Source organism: Eubalaena glacialis, chromosome 7 (assembly GCF_028564815.1).
Source record: "Eubalaena glacialis isolate mEubGla1 chromosome 7, mEubGla1.1.hap2.+ XY, whole genome shotgun sequence".
In the NCBI taxonomy this organism is placed as follows: domain Eukaryota; kingdom Metazoa; phylum Chordata; class Mammalia; order Artiodactyla; family Balaenidae; genus Eubalaena; species Eubalaena glacialis.
In genome coordinates this window covers 105222655-105236650 of record NC_083722.1, presented here as the reverse complement: position 1 = coordinate 105236650, position 13996 = coordinate 105222655, and the positions used below count along the sequence as shown (strand labels likewise).

Below are 13996 nucleotides of genomic sequence, written 5' to 3'. Positions count from 1 at the left end.
GCCAATGCAGGAGACATAGGTTCGAGCCCTGGTCCGGGAAGATCCCACATGCCGCGGAGCAACTAAGCCCGTGTGCCACAACTACTGAGCCTGTGCTCTAGAACCCGCAAGCCACAACTACTGAGCCCACGGGCTGCAACTACTGAAGCCCGTGCGCCTAGAGCCCATGCTGCGCAACAAGAGAAGCCACTGCAATGAGAAGCCTGTGCACCGCAATGAGGAATAGCCCCTGCTCGCAGCAACTAGAGAAAGCCTGCGCACAACAACGAAGACCCAATGCAGCCAGAAATAAATAAATAAATTAATTAATTAAAAAAAAAAGAATCTAACAGAGCAGAAACCAAAGTTTAGAAAAAATGCATACATTAGAAAACAAGAATGATGGAAAATTAATGCCATTAATGCTATAAATTAGCTGCATCCTAGGAATTTTTTTTAAAATAAGAATATTATTACCTTTTTTTAAAAAATTAATTAATTAAATAATTTATTTATGGCTGTGTTGGGTCTTCGTTTCTGTGCGAGGGCTTTCTCTAGTTGCGGCAAGCGGGAGCCACTCTTCATCGCGGTGCGCGGGCCTCTCACTATCGCGGCCTCTCTTGTTGCGGAGCACAGGCTCCAGACGCGCAGGCTCAGTAACTGTGGCTCACGGGCCTAGCTGCTCTGCGGCATGTGGGATCTTCCCAGACCAGGGCTCGAACCCGTGTCCCCTGCATTAGCAGGCAGATTCTCAACCACTGCACCACCAGGGAAGCCCCATCCTAGGAATTTTGATAAGTGATGTTTTCATTGTCATTCAGATATAAATATTTCATAATTTCCATTTTGCAATTTCTTCTTTGCCCCATAAATTTTTCAGAATTATGCATATTTTAGTTCCAAAGATTTTCTTTAAAGCTTTTTACTTGCTTTTAATTTTTAACTTGATTGCCCCATAAAAAGAAAAGAAGGCGTGTAGGCTCTATTTTTTTGGTATTTGTTGGAGCATTTGCCTTATCAGATATCAAGACTTCCTCTTAAGTGCTGGTCAGTAAAACAGGTAGTATTAGACCAGTGCTAGGCAAACTAACCGATGGGCCAGATCAGAGCCCAGAAACAAAGCCCCCACAAATGGGAACACAGTATATGGCAGTGGTGCATTACAGATTAGGGGAAAGGATAGCCTGTTTAGTAAATGGATCTGATTCCACTGGTTGCTTGTCCATTTCTTATTATTTTTTAGGAACTGGTTTAAACACACACAAGCACACACACACACACACACATGCACACACACACACACTTTTTTTTCCATATGGAATAAAATTAGACCTCCACCTTAGTTCCCAAAAATATATTCTAGATGGATTAAAGTGCTAAAGGTAAAAAACAAAACTTTAAAAAATTTTGGAAGAAAATGTAGAAGATTCTATTTAAAACCTTGGCGAGTAGGAAAAGGTTGCTTAAACATAAAACATAAAACAAAAAAGCACACACCATAAAGGAAAATATTGATAAATTCCATTATATAAAAATTTTAAAAATCTTCTATACAACAACAACTGCAACAAATAAATAAGGGGAAGGTACAGACCAGGCAAGGAAAAGATATTTGGCATGCATAGAATTAATAAAAGGTTAGTAACCTGAATATAAAAATCAGCTCCCACAAATAAATTGGAAAAGGGCAAACAGCCCAATAGGAACATGGGTAAAAGATACAAATAAGTCACAGAAAATGAAATTTAAATGGTTAAAAATATAAGAAAAGATGCTCATACTTACAGGTAATCAGGAGAAGGTAAAATAAAAGAAAATGAGACGCAGTTTGACTCCCATTAGATTGGTCAAACAATCCCAAGTGCTGGCAAGAATGTGGAGCAGCAGGGCCACTTGTGTCCTCCTAATAAACACGTAAATTGGTTCAGCCCCTTCGGAGAACACTGGGAGTGTCTTGTGACAGAGAAGGAAGAGGTACATACCCTGTATCCCAGCAGTTCCACTTCTAAGTACAACCTAAGATATTCTAGCATATCTGCACACACACAAAACCTTATGCAAGGAGGTTTTCTGCAATAGTGTTTGTAGTAAAGAAACAAAGAGAAATCACCTCAATGGCCATCATGGAGGGACTGGTTAAATAAGCTATGGATAGTCACATGATGGACTATTATACCATCATTTAGATGGAGGAACTAGATCTACATAAAGCAATGTGTATAAAAGTTGAAAACACAATGTTGGGTGAAGAAAGCAAGGTACACTATACTATTTTTATAAATTTAAAACACAAACACTTCATATTGTTTGTATTCTTAGATACCTGTCTGAAACAGAGCTATACAAAGGTGGACTGGGTAAGAATACACACCAGCTTCACAAGAGTTATTGAGGGATGAGGGAAAAAGGAAGGAGACAATGCTTCAGTGCTCTCTGTAACATTTTGCTTCCTAAGAGTGATTTTGAAGCAAAAATGGCAAAATCTTAATGGTTATCTAATTTGGGGGGCATAGTCATGGGTGTTTGTTATCGTTCTCTCTACTCTTCTGTGTGTTTTAAGTATTGGAGTGCTGAAATTAAGTGGTGGTGGGGGGAAGGTAGGTTGGAGACAGATCAAAGGGGCCTTGGGTGTCAGAGTGAGAAGCTGGGCTTTATTTTTTAGACAAAGAAGAACCACTGAAGGTTCTTGAGTAGGGGTGTTGTGGCCAGAGCCAAGTTTAAGGATGACTGATTTGGTGTATTTGATGGCTTTGAAAAGAGAGTTGCTGGACTCAGTTGTTATACATATACACTAATATACAAGTTAGTGGTGGAAGGTGACAGGGGCCTGGATCAGGGAGGTTGATATGGAAATAGAAAGGAATGAGTGGATAGGTGGATGGGTAGGTCCATGGGTAGATGGGTGGATGAGTGGATGGGTGGATGGGTGGATGGGTGAATGGGTTGGAAGGTGGTGGATAGGTGGGTGGATACATAGATACAGACATTTTTGAAAGGCCAGTACAATCCTCTATTACATCCTATTCACAAACAATGCAAATAAAATAGAAGATCAGATCATAAAATGACAAGGAGGTTAGAGAGATATCTCAGGTCAGTTATTCAGCAGGAATAAGTGATCAATAATGTTTTGAATCCAACAGATAAGCCTGACAACATCCATATTCACCTTGAAGAGAATGTAGAGGGGGAGAAAACAGCTCAAAACTGAGGGGCTTCTGGTTTTTGTAGCTATTGGTTTTTCAGGAAGACGGATTTGTCACGCTCCTTAGGATACAGAGACTCTCACCGTCCCCTGAGCCTATTGATGCTTATCTGTGAGAGATTCATGTCCCCCCACTCTTGCCAAAAAAAAGAAAAAAACCAGGGACATAGGAAAGATTATTCCTGAGTATGTTCTGCTTTCACGGAGACTCAGCCCAGCAGTCCACGCTGTGTCCTTCTGCCTTGGCCTGGAAGCCAGGGGGTGGGGTCAGGACGTGGTCACAGAAAACAGGAGATTCTACAGAACGGTACTGGGTACTGTCTGTTGTCTGATATTGACAGTGACCTAAAGGAGAGCCTTTTAAATATCAGCATGCTTCTTATGGTAAGGCAGAGGAATATCCGTTTTATAATTATTTTGGAATGTTTGGGGAAAATAATTCTACAGGCACATAGAGTCATAGCTCTCCCCGCAATAGGGTGGAAGCAACAGAGTGGAATTGTTGAGAGAATCACATTTACTAGCTCTGTGATCTTGAGCAAATTACTCACCCTCCCTGAGCCTCTGTGTCCTAATCTTTAAAGTGGAGTTACAGTGGGGTTATATCCCATAAAGGGCTGATATTAGGCTTACGTGAGGTATTGTCAGTAAAGCAGTTATCATTGGGCCTGGTACATGCTAAGAGATCAAAGAAATGATAGCTATTATTGTTGTTATTTTCTTTAATGATAAGTATTATTGGTAGTAATATCAATAGTACTAAGCATTACTATTAACGATAAGTATTATATGAATAATAATATTTAGTATTATTAGAAGACATCCAGAAACTCCTAGCCTGACCTTATCAGGTCACTTGGTCATGCCATTCCAAGGTATCCTCAGACCTGTTATTTTAAGCATTTCTGAAAATGAAGGCTTTCAGCACAAACAGGGTCCCAGAGAGATGCTGGGAGGAATTAGGGGGGGAAGAAGGTGACAGACACGACATTAGGCTTTTTGCCTTAGCCTGCTGCTGGCCTCCTGGGAGGCACTAGTGGGGCCCACTTCTGCCGAGGACGTTTGATGAATGGTCGCAGGGCCTCCTGTTTCCTTGCTGCCCGATATCCCAGCCCCGGTGTTCCAGCTCCTTGCAAAAACAAGTAGATGACAACATTTGGAGTTGCAGCCACAGCAGATAGAAATTAGTTTGGGAAGGGGAGGAAAGAAGGGAGGTGTCCAGGAGCAGGGAAAGGAAGAAGGTGGGGGGAGGGGGAAGAGTAACAAGTGTCTAGGTGGAAAGTGGGCAGAGTGTAGGCTGAGGATGATGTTAGGAGGCAAAGGGTAGGGACGTGCCAGAGCGGTGGCAGCCCAGTTACTGGCAAGCTAGGACACGGCCCGGAGAATGTCAGCCAGTTAGCTGTCCAAGTGGCTGTGTTCAGGGATAAACTGACCTTCCAGGACAGAGTTGGAGAAGCCCCATCCCTCCAAGACACGCCCCTCAAGCCTTTGCTTTGGAAATAAAAACGCAATCTCTTTGGGAGATGGCCAGTGCTTACATGTCATTTATTTAAATGGGGAACATCTGTGGGTCTCCAGTTTTGTTATTTGATGAGAAAATAAGCTGAAGCAGTGGATTAGCACTAAAAGAGACAGAGTTTTTGTTTTTACTTTGTTTGTATATTTGTTTCCCATTATTTCCTTGGAACCCCAGAACTAGGAAAACCATGGAAAGTTCCCAAAGGGGGAAAACTGGACATGAGAACATCAAGCAAAGAGAAAAGGGAGGCAGGTGTTGCTGACTCAGCGCCTGATGAGATGAAAGGGGATGGTTGGAGTTGAGGAAGGTTCCACCTTACTCTCTGCCTTAAAGTTTTCTAAGCGTTGTTTCGAATGGTCTCCTCTGGAGAAGTGAGAGGGAGTCTTGTCATTAAAACCCAGAATTTTAATGTTTTCTAGATGTGCAGAATGACCAGCTCCACATTTGAGTTAGCTTGAGGGAGACAGAAACATACCCTTTGCAAAGAGAACTTTTCAAATACAGCTCATGAAGTCCTAGGATTTGTAGTAACAGTTCTGAGGGTTTCCCCTTAATAGCGAGATTAGCCCTGCATTGAAAACCAAATTCAGCCATCCACAGCAGGACTTTTGGTGAAGACATTGATTTCACTCAGGAACATTGTGTTAAAAAATTTTTGTCATCTGGTGCCATCTTGACATGAATGTACAGGATTTGGTTTTGTCTTGTGTTTTGCGGAAAAGCGAGAGTCAAAGGTGGCCCCCTTTTACCCTCTCCATTCGCTGCCTCTGCGTATTGGTTAGCTCACGCACAGGCAGTATGGAGTTCCTTTCGTGCGCAAGTCTTCGTGAACAGCACTCTGAGAAGCCAGAGTCCCAGCCTTTAAGGGGCTTATGCTCTCTCTAGTTGGTTGAAAATTGGTCCTTTTGCAGAAACTGTTTGAAAGCTGGTGCTTGGTAGAGGGTTTTCAGAAGGCTGTCTCACCCTGTGGTTATTTTGGTGTCTTCATGCTAAAATAAGCAGGGTGCATCAGTATTATTTCACATGAGAAAAGGTGGAAATTCACGGGATTCTGTAAGCTGGAAAAGTCCAGAGATAAATCTTAGCATCACTAGATCAGGTCAGAAATGCTGTTGTCGAGGCCCTGAGTCTCCTTGTGGTGGGTAGCTTGAGACCCCTGATGTCCTTGCTTGGTGACCCCAGAGGAGAGATGATCTGAGAGTATGGTTCTTAGAAAGCTGCAGGGAAAATTCTTGTTGGCTCAGCCTGGAATACATTTCCATCTCTGACCCAGTCACTAGACACAAGGCGCCAGAGCGCTCTGGTCAGGCTGGGTCCCGTGCTGGATGGACCATCTGGTGTGATCAGACAAGCAGGGGTGAGTGCCACCTGTATCTCATCTTTTGTTATCAGAACAAGGAAGAAGGGAGAATCCAGAGATGGCCATCATGGCCGATTTAGTCCTAGCAGGGCAGGTGGGCCAAGAAGGACCAGGCCAAGGAGAACTCGACCTGCCTGCAAGTGAGGGTAAGGCCCGAGGATGCAGATTTTTGCACAAGTGGTGAGAAAGCACATCGGATGGGCTGGTGGCGTCCAGAGGGTATGCCCTCCTTTGCAGCCTGGACTTGTGGCCTGGACTCATCTCTGTGACAGCATTGCAGTGGCTTCTCTTCAGCTGTGTGCCCGCATCTCGTCTAGGCCCTGGGGAAACAGGCCACAGAAGGTCCTTATGAGTGCCAGTTGTGGGGTTAGAACAACCAAAAGTTGAATCCTGGCTCTTCCACTTCCTAGCTGTACAGCCTGGGGCAAGTTGCTTAACCCTTATGAGCCACCTGCCCTCATCTGCCAGGCGGGCAAAATAATAGTACCTGCCTTAAAGGTTTCCATTAGATAATGTATGGAGGTGACTTTGGACAGTGTTTACCAATGGAATGTGCTCCAGAAATGCTGGCTGCAGCTGATGGAGCAGGGACCAGGTCTCACTCAGCTTTGTGTCATTAGTGCCTCGTGGAGGCTCGTATCTAGTAGGCCATTCAATAAATGCTGGTGTAAATCGAATCAAAGCCAGGTGAGGAACTGGCCACAGAGCTACAGGAAGAGGTAGTGCAGGCAGGAGGATGGGTTCAGGGGCGTGGGGTTCTATGCAGACAGTGGTTTCTGGGTCCACAGGGGAGCCAGGAGGTTCAGCCTCAGGAACCAGACTCTTCGGTGGCTCTCAAAGGTTGGCATGTGAGAAGGGCGCTTGTATAAAGATCCTCTCACACGTTCGGATTTGGCAGGTCTGGGATGGCTGCCTTGATGAGCACCAGGGCATACAGACGGCTGCCCCCAGTGAGACCCCACTGGTTTCTGGGTCATAAACTCAAAGGGATGGGTGAAGGGAGATGCTGTGACCAACTGGAGAGCACAACCCCATCCGAGGGGCCGCCGTGCTCCAAGTCGGGGCTCAGCCTCGCTAGATCTTCTAGTTTTTCAAGAGAAGCTGAAAATCTGGACTTGTAATGGCAATTTCCTGATTTTTAAATGCTGGAAAGAGTCAGATTTTCTGAAAACACTGAATGGCCAAATAAAGCGCATCTGCAGGCCTGAGAAGCTGCCACTTGGAGCCCTAAGTCTAGGGCAGCGGTTCCACCCAGGACGATTTTGTCCCCTAGGGAACATTTGGCAATGCTTGGAGATCATTTTTGTTGTCACAGCTTGCGGTGGGGTAGGGGATGCTCCTGGCATCTAGAGGTGATAGGCCAGGAATGCTGCTAAGCGTCTTGTAATGCCCAGGACTGCCCCCACCCCCATCCGAGTGATCTGGTTCTCAGGGGAGTTTAACTGTCCTTAGCCATGGGCAAAAAAAGAAGCAGGGCCGGGGCCACCTGCCACCCGATTTTACAGATTTTGGGGTCAGAGAGACAGGGCTTTGTCCTTCCAACCCCAAGGAACCAGGGCTGAACCCTCCTTGGCCCAGTGTAATCATATTCTACAGTCTGCACACTTCCTGTGCTTGAAGGAAGCAACCCACCACCCCAACCTCTGCAGGCATGAAAGCCATGCGAGAAATGCAGACAGAGAGTGCGAATACAGTGCTGCTGGGGTCCCCAAGGGCTGGGTGTGGTGTCTGCTGGGGATGATCAGGGTTTTAGCCTCCCGTTCGTGATGGAATGTTTGGTTTGGGTTCAGTAGTTTCTGGAACTGTAGTTGAGACTCTTTCCCTTCCCAACAAAACCCAACCATAAAAAATAAAATGCCTTTAGTCCTTTGAAGTTCTATTGGCTGAGCACTCACTGTGGCCAGCCCTGCCCGGGCTTGGTGCTGAGGGGGAGAGAGCAGAGACTCAGGCAGGTTCCCTCTGGTGACTTACAGCGCCTCCATCCAATCCACCCTCGTCTACCGCAGCTTCATCTTCCTGAAGAAGCACAGTCTGCCATCAGACTCTGCTGCTCCAGAACCTTCAGCGGCTCCCAGGTGCACTCTGACTGAAGCCTGCACTCCGCGAGCCTCCGTGAGCTGGCCCAACCTGCCTTCCAAGCGTATCTTCTGCTCTTCTGTTGCTGTGCTTCTCTCTTAGCAAACCACATTTTTCCCTATTCCCGGCCTCCGTGCCTTTGCTCAGGCTGTGCCTCCTGTCTAGAATGCCGTCTCTGGCCATCCATGCAAGGTCAGGTGGCTCTGGTGGTGGTCCCTCCAGCCTCTTCATCCCTGCTTCCCACATCGCCTCCTTGTTCACTCTTTTGCAGCCTTTTCTGCCTCATGCCTTAGAATTATTTGGTACTTGACCCTTGATCCCACCAAACTGGGAAGAGTTAATAAAAAATTCAACTTTGAATTCCCTTTTCTGGGCAACTTCCTAGCCTTGCCCCTGGCATCCAGTGGGTATTGATTCAGCCTGTACCACTGTTTCCCAAGCTCTTTGCCTGTGCCTGGTATGATACCAGTGCTGTCACGTGCGTCATCTTTTTTCATCCTTACAGGGACTTCATGACACTTGTGACATCGTCCCACTTTTACAGATAAGGAAACTAAGTCTTAGAGGAACTGTCACTTGATTCATTCATAGGTTCACTCAACAAACATACTTAATGAACACCCACTATGCGACAGGCTCTACGGCTTGCCGGGAAGAGTGGGGAAGTGAGACATTGCAGATTGGGTACCCCGGGAAGCTGACTCTGAGGCCTGAATTTAACATCTTAGCAGAATGATTAGGGAGTGTACTTGGGATCCACCCCTAGGGAGGGCGGGGGAGGAAGCAGAGTGAAGCCAAGCTATAGTGCAGGCAGGCTTACTTAAGGTCTTAGCCAGCCCTACGGGGAGTTCTAAAGGGGGCACAACCCTTTAGAGCTGTCCAGGTTGAGACAGGAGAGACCGGCCTCTATGCCCCACATAGATCCATCTTTGGATGAGGTGTCAGTCTTTGGAGGGCTTGTCACCACATCCTCTGATGCCATCCCTGAAGCTTTCTCTTAGCTGGGGGCTGTCTGCTGCCAGCCGTCCCAGCAGCTGGGGGATATGAGCGTCTACCACCGGACAGAAAGTCTCTTTGCCCTCATGGGGTTTACCTTCAAGTGGGGGAAACAAATGACAAATGAATAAACAAGTAAACAAGCAAGATCACTGCACTTCCCTTTATAAATGCAAAGAAGGACAGTAACGGGCACTCAATTTACAGGCGAGGAAGAGAAGATGCTGAGAGGTAAAATGGTTTAAAGTCCTGTCTCCAATCCCGGTCTCTGTGGCTCTGAAATTTAGCCCTCTCCACCCCATAACCAGGCCTCTGCCAGTTGCATGGAGCCTTGAAAGGCAAGCTAAAGAGCTGGGTCTTGATCCCGTAGGCACTGAGGCAGCCTTAGAGGGACACAGTAAAAGGCGTTTCTAGGAAGTGACATTGGGATGGGCATGCAGAATTGGGGACCAGAGTCAGGACTTTGTTGAGGGGCAGCTTCACGAATCTGGGTCCTACAATGATGACATTGCTTGCTCTGGGACTGGTGATGGGAAATGCATCCATTAGGTTGCTTTGGGCTGCCAATGACAGAAAACCCAGCTTTAAGTAGCTTAACTAGTAAATCCACAGAAGTAGAAGTTCACCGGGAGGCAGGCTGTGGGTTCAGTTCAACCAGTTTCTCTGGAGGTCATTAGCAGCCAGGTTTCTCGTTCTGCCACCCAAGGCTGCTTCCTCTCCTGGTCCTAGAGGCCTGCTGGTAGCCACTGGGGCTCCATGCTTTTTTGCTAGCACTCAGTAGGAAAGCTAAAATTCCCCTCAACCTTCTAAGTTCTCTTCCATGCAGTTGTCATATACTCACCCCCAGACTAACAACACATACAGAATCTACCATCTTGAGTCGGGATGGGGGTCAGCGACGTCCTGGAAAGAATTTGGCTGGAGGGATGAAAGCGGGGCCAAATTCACAGCTCTGTTAGGAAGCAGGAAGGGCAAGAATGGATAGTGGGGAGGGAACGGGTATTGCCTGCTGCAGAAAACAAAGGACTGGGCGGTTCAAAGGCAGGGTGCAGTGACAGGTTGGACTGAGGACGGGGGATTTTTTTAAAAAGTGTCAAAAATAGCTCCAAATTTCCAGTTGCCATGTCTGGGAAGATATTATCCCGTTGACTGAACTTGAGGAGATGGAGGAAAAGTCACAACTTTGTTTTGGATAATTTGAATTTGATGTGGTGAGGCGCCATCCAAACTGTACTGTTTTGCAACAGCTGAAGATATGGGTCTTTGAGGTCATGCAGGACGGAGCCCAGGAAGGGGCTGTGGAGAGGATGACATGGCTGCCGGTCACGGAGAAGTGGGAGCTGAAGTCAGCAGTGCGTGGGGAGCCGGCTGGGGCTGAGCTGAGAAGGCCGGACTCTTCCGAGCAGGGGTGCTTCTAGAAATTTATCTGACAGGGGTCCCTGCCCATGTGCATGGTGACAGAGTACAGTGATGTTCACTGCCTCATTGTTTGGAATATTAAGAGACTGGAGACAACCTGCTAGTTAATTAGTTACAATGCATCTGGTGTATGGAACCCCAAGCAGCTAGTAGAAAAAGAGGATGCAAGAGCTACATGTCCTGTCAAGGAACAATCTCTCAGTTATATTGTTAGGTGGACAAAAGCAAGAAACAAAGGCTTGTATAGAATACTTTCATTTATGTTAAAAAAAAAAACAACACACTATCCAACTGTATGCGTGTATATTCATCGACTGTTTCTGGAAGGTATCAGAAGAGACTTAATAGCACTTGCCTCTGGGTGGGGTTCTGGGAGCCCAGGACACTTACTTTTCACTTTTTACCTTGCTGACTGTTAGAGTTCCTTTAACCGTGTGCATTTATTACCTATCAAAAAAGTTGGATCATAAAAACAAATATGTGAGAAACTGAATCTTGGGTGTCAGAGATGTTGGCCAGACCGAGGACCAAGAGGAGGCCATTGGAGGGAAGTCCGAGGCAAGTGTCAGGGGGAGGGGCCACAGGTGAGACTGAGGTACCGGCTGAGACTCAGGGAGAATGGAAGGAGATGGGGACAGCTCCTTGGGCTCATCGAGCACCTCTGTAGATGCCCAGGATGCGACCGAAGATTCTCCCGGAGCTCTGCACAGAAGGTTCTGCCGAGATTCTACTGTGCTTTTGGATTGGGTCCCCTTGCTTTAGTCGCCAGAGCTGGAGGGAGGTCTAAACAGATCTCTGGAATTGCCCTGGAGTTCTTGCTATCTCTTAGGAGATCTAAGAGATCTCCTGTAGGGTCTGCCTTCACACGGGTGATTCTTGGCTATCCAGGCCCAGAAGCTGAGAGGAAGGCAGTGGGCCAGGAGAAGAGCCTGGAAAGGCATCATGTCTGGTACTGAGCCTTCCTCAGCGACCTCAGAGTCCGGGGGCTCTGACCTGTGAAGTAGCCAGAGGAAGGCCAGTCAGCCGCTGGCCATGCTTGAGGCTGAGGGAGCTGAGAGAGAGGACAGGGTGACTCAGCTGTCAGGGGCCAAGAGCAGGCCTCCTACTGTCAGTACAGAAGTTTCATATGATGGCCTGGGCGAACAGGGAGAGCATTTCCCCTCCCCCCCAAATAATAATAATAACACAGTCATCCCTCCATATGGGGGGGATTGGCTCCAGGACCCCACCCCCCGCCCCGTGGGTACCAAAATCCAACGATGCTCAAGTCCCTTGTATAAAATGGCATAGTATTTGCATATAATTATGCACATTCTCCCATATATTTTAAATCATCTCTAGATTACTCATAATACCTAATACAGTGTAAATACTATGTTAATAGTTACAAATACAATGTAAATGCTATATGTAAATAGTTGGCAGTAGAGTACAAGGAAAATTCAAGTTTTGCTTTTTGGAACTCTCTGGAATTTTTTTTCAAATATTTTCTATCTGCTGTTGGTTGAATCCTTGGATGCAGAACACATGGATATGGAGGGATGACTGTAATAATAATAATAATAATTTGCAAAATAACAGAATCCTGGAATCTTCAGGCTGGAGGGAACCTGGAGATAATTTGTCCATTGTTTTCTGACTCATGACCCTCAATATACTAAATATGTATGTCACTTCGTTGTTTGGATTGAGGTCAGCTAAACTTGCACCCTACAGCCCCAAAGTCCATGCATGTGAGGGCATGAAAGCCTCTGAAAAGTTCTGCAGTAAGAAAACCCGCCTCATTTTGTTCGAGGAGCTTTTTAAAGTTTTTTATTTTATAGTTGTGATAACTTAGGTTCCAAGGCCATGTGACTAGTCGGCAGTGCAGCCAGGCAAGAACGCAGACCCCCTGCCTCAAGCGCCAGTGGGCTGTCTGTTTACCTGAGCTGCTCACTGAATTGAGAGGCTAGATCATTATTTCTCAAACTGGGTTCTTTGGAACCCCAGTCTCATGCGATGTTAATGAGTATTGAGCTAGGGACACATACTCTAGTCACATCAGCTGAAGACACCCAGAATTACAGAAAGCTGAACAGGTTGATTGGCTGTGGGGCTTCTCAGAATCTTTAATATGGTGTTTCTGTGAATCATCAAGGTAGGGAGGGGATGTGTAGGGTTCCCCAACTTATATGGCCCAGGAATTCCTGTTGTAAGGAGCCTCTCTCTGTGGATTTGTTTTGTGGATGTGAGTTGAGGTATTCAGGTCTGGGTCAATGAAGTTTATGTTGTTTTCTGTACCCCTTCCCACCCCACCCCAAGCATTGCCGCCCTTTCTGTGTTGAAGAGGGAATTGGTCAGTGCAGCCAGCACCCTTCTGCTCTTCTGACGCTTGTTCTTCCATATTTCAGAGCAAGGAGATTGGCCTGCAGATGCACGAGGAGCTCCTGAAGGTCACCAATGAGCTCTACACGGTAAGTCTCACTCAGGCTCCGCTGCCCAGCACAGGGGGGTGGCTGACCAGAGATCTGGGGGTGACCCTGGGCCTTTTTGCTGTGTCTTTTGCCTGAGTGACAGTGGGTCATCACGATGGGATGTAATGACTTACAGCCCCAGCTTCTGATTCAGTACATTTGGGGAGGGGCCCCGGGCATGTTTAATCTGTAAAAGTTCACAGAGATCCAGATTACCTGTCAGCTGTGGGAATGTATTACCTCCCAAACCTGAAGCCGCAAAGCTGGAGTGGGGAGAGCGTGGGTCAGGTAGGACAGGCTGAAGCTGAGGCCCGCTCCTTACTGACTGTGGGACCTGAGGCGGGCACGTAGCTCGTCTGGGTCTCAGTATTCTCATCTGCAAAATGGAGCACTCTTCTGAGGGTCACGTGAGGGGCAGAGGGTAGGGGTTGGGGGGTGGATGAGCATGCCTCACCATCTCAGGGGAATAATTTCAGAACATCACAATTTGGCCCAGAACTGACCTTGTTCCCTGCTTGGAGGCAAGATCTAACTGGGTTTGGGATGGGTGTTAGAATCTAACACCCCACTCAGAAGGTGAGTGGATGGGGAACACAAGCACACTGGTTATAGTGAGGGAAGTTACAGCCTGTGCTTTGAGGAGCCATGGGCTTCCATGGGGAGGAGTGAGGAGAGGCCCAGTGACAGCCTGGGGGAGCAGGGTGGGCAGGCCCAGCAGACAGAACTACAGGCCCACCACCCCTAAGGCAATCAGGCCAGAGAAAAACTGTTATGTTTTAAGTATGTGGAGATTCCTTATAAAGCTTCTCATTAAAAGGGGAGGATTCTGCTGCTAAAATTATATTTGAAAATCTCTGGTATGAGGGGAAGAAGAGCAGGTTGTGAGAGGCCCCTCTCTTTGGTATTGTTATCTTTCTAAGTCCATGTTCTGTGTAACCAGCAGGTGGTAGACCTCTCAGGGGCCAAGAGCCTTTGCCCAAGAGCCTGTA

The 13996-nt window shown here is 46.9% G+C and overlaps 1 protein-coding gene across 3 annotated transcripts in view; it reads left to right on the top strand.

The window, feature by feature from the left end:
- Positions 1-13996, top strand: part of SRGAP3 (SLIT-ROBO Rho GTPase activating protein 3) — a 252906-nt gene that overhangs the window by 148656 nt on the left and 90254 nt on the right. For all 3 annotated transcript variants that reach the window (XM_061195572.1, XM_061195574.1, XM_061195575.1), the window contains exon 4: positions 12945-13007. In XM_061195572.1, the coding sequence (XP_061051555.1) occupies positions 12945-13007 (63 nt within the window). The remainder of the gene's footprint in view (positions 1-12944; positions 13008-13996) is intronic.